The sequence below is a fragment of the Humulus lupulus genome, chromosome 2 (genome assembly GCF_963169125.1).
Source record: "Humulus lupulus chromosome 2, drHumLupu1.1, whole genome shotgun sequence".
In the NCBI taxonomy this organism is placed as follows: Eukaryota; Viridiplantae; Streptophyta; class Magnoliopsida; order Rosales; family Cannabaceae; genus Humulus; species Humulus lupulus.
In genome coordinates, this window is record NC_084794.1 from 22546762 (window position 1) to 22548576 (window position 1815).

The following is a 1815-nucleotide window of genomic DNA, read 5'->3' on the forward strand; positions in this document are numbered from 1 at the left end:
CAATGTCGGCCTCTTACAGAAATCATCAGCAAGCAAAAATACACATAACATACACAAAAATTCAAAATCAGATTTGAGATATATTCAAAGATCCAAAAATTCATCCACCATTGTTGTGCCTTTCGGGCTTGGAAGCTTCGATCTCGCTACTCAAGTCTAGAATCATGGATCTGGGTCATTCGACGAAGACGCTTTGTCCGGAAGCCTAGAGCTGGTGAAGACGTTGTCGAAGCTTCAAAAACCCAGATCTAGGCTCGGGTTTTCAATGGAGTTGCTGCCTTGGGTCTTCAACGGAGTTGCTGCCTTGAGTCTTCAACGGAGCTGCTGCAACCTTGGGTCTTCAATTGAGTTACTGCCTGCCTTACATCGACCACAGAGTTGGGGAAAGAATTGGCTTGAAGGGGTTGATGGACGATGCTTCAGATGACGAAGCTCAGGAGGTAGGGTGGAAGGTTGTGGTTGATGCAGGCAAGAAGAAAAAGAAGAAGACAAGCGGTAGGGTGGAAGGTTTTGTTCACGCAGGCAAGAAGAAGAAGAAGAAGAAGAAGAAGAAGAAGAAATTAGGGCCGACTGAGGAAGAAAAGAAGAAAGAATAGAGACAGAGAGTGCATTTGATAGTTTAATTAAAATAATTTTTTTTAAATTTTTTTTAAGTTTATATCTTTTTTTATTAATTTCTGATTTAATAATTAACTACTTTATAAAATTTAATTAATTAATTAATAAAATTCAAGGGCATTTAAGTTATATTGAAAAATTGTTTAACCAAAATCGGACTCAGGGTATCATTTTATTCTATTTTACATAACGCAGTGTCCAATTTGTCATTTAACAAAACATAGGGGCTGATAGAGTATTCGGGCAAAACACACGGGCCAAACTAGTATTTTCCCTTCTAAATACAACACAAAAATTACTTATTACAATTATTGAAAATACATTTATGTTTTTTTATTAAACAACGCAGAAAAGAAACTTAAAAATTACTTTTCAAACACAACACAAAAACAACTTATTACAATTATTGAAGATGTCCTTCTATTTTTTTTTTTTATAAACAAAGCAGGAAAGAAACTTAAAGAAACTAAATCGAATATCTTTTTTGGAGGTGTTAAAGATGAAACTAAACTCAAGATACTTGAGCTAATGCAAATGGATGTTGGTACTTTTCCTCTGAAGTACTTAGGTGTTCATCTCAGGCCTACTAAATGGAAAGCTGCTGATTGTGGGGTGATTTTGGACAAACTTCACAAGAATCTCAACTGCTGGGCGAGTAGGAACCTTTCCTTTGCAGGGCGGGCTCAGCTTATTCATTCAGTGCTGCTTGGTATTCGGAACTTCTGGATGAGCATATTCATCTTGCCTTCCAAAATAACTGCTGCTATTGATAAATGTTGTCGCGATTTCCTTTGGGGTTCTAGAGGGAACAGGAGTAAGTTTCATCTCTCGTCTTGGGAGAAGGTGTGTCTTCCGAAACATTTGGGTGGCATTGGCTTTCGTGAAGGAAAGAAGTGGAATGTTGCTGTGATGGCTAAGTACATTTGGGCCTCTTCTAGTAAGCAAGATTGTCTTTGGGTTAAATGGATTAATTCCATCTATCTGAAAAATCATACTATATGGAGTGTCCCTTTTAAGCAGGATATGAGTTGGTACTTCAAGAAGCTGCTCAAAGTTAGACAGTCTACTGATATTCTTTCTTTGCAGCTGGCTGAAAAGGGAGGGAAGTTCAGAGTTAAGAAGTTTTATTTGTCCATGATATCTGCTCAAAGAGCTTTATATGCAGAGACGGTTTGGAACAAAATTATTGTGGCCTAG

At 37.5% G+C, this 1815-nt stretch overlaps 1 protein-coding gene across 1 annotated transcript; it reads left to right on the forward strand.

The window, feature by feature from the left end:
• Positions 1-407: 407 nt before the first annotated feature.
• Positions 408-1815, forward strand: LOC133814029 (uncharacterized). Its single transcript, XM_062247047.1, has 2 exons — positions 408-522; positions 1067-1815. Exons 1-2 carry the CDS (start codon positions 408-410, stop codon positions 1813-1815), a joined length of 864 nt encoding a protein of 287 aa, XP_062103031.1.

Excerpts from the sequence above, each read along its gene's own strand:
- LOC133814029 (XM_062247047.1), top strand. The coding sequence starts at position 408 with ATGGACGATGCTTCAGATGACGAAGCTCAGGAGGTAGGGTGGAAGGTT. Across the intron at positions 523-1,066 it reads GGAAGGTTTTGTTCACGCAG|GAAAGAAACTTAAAGAAACT; the intron begins GCAAGAAGAAGA and ends TAAACAAAGCAG.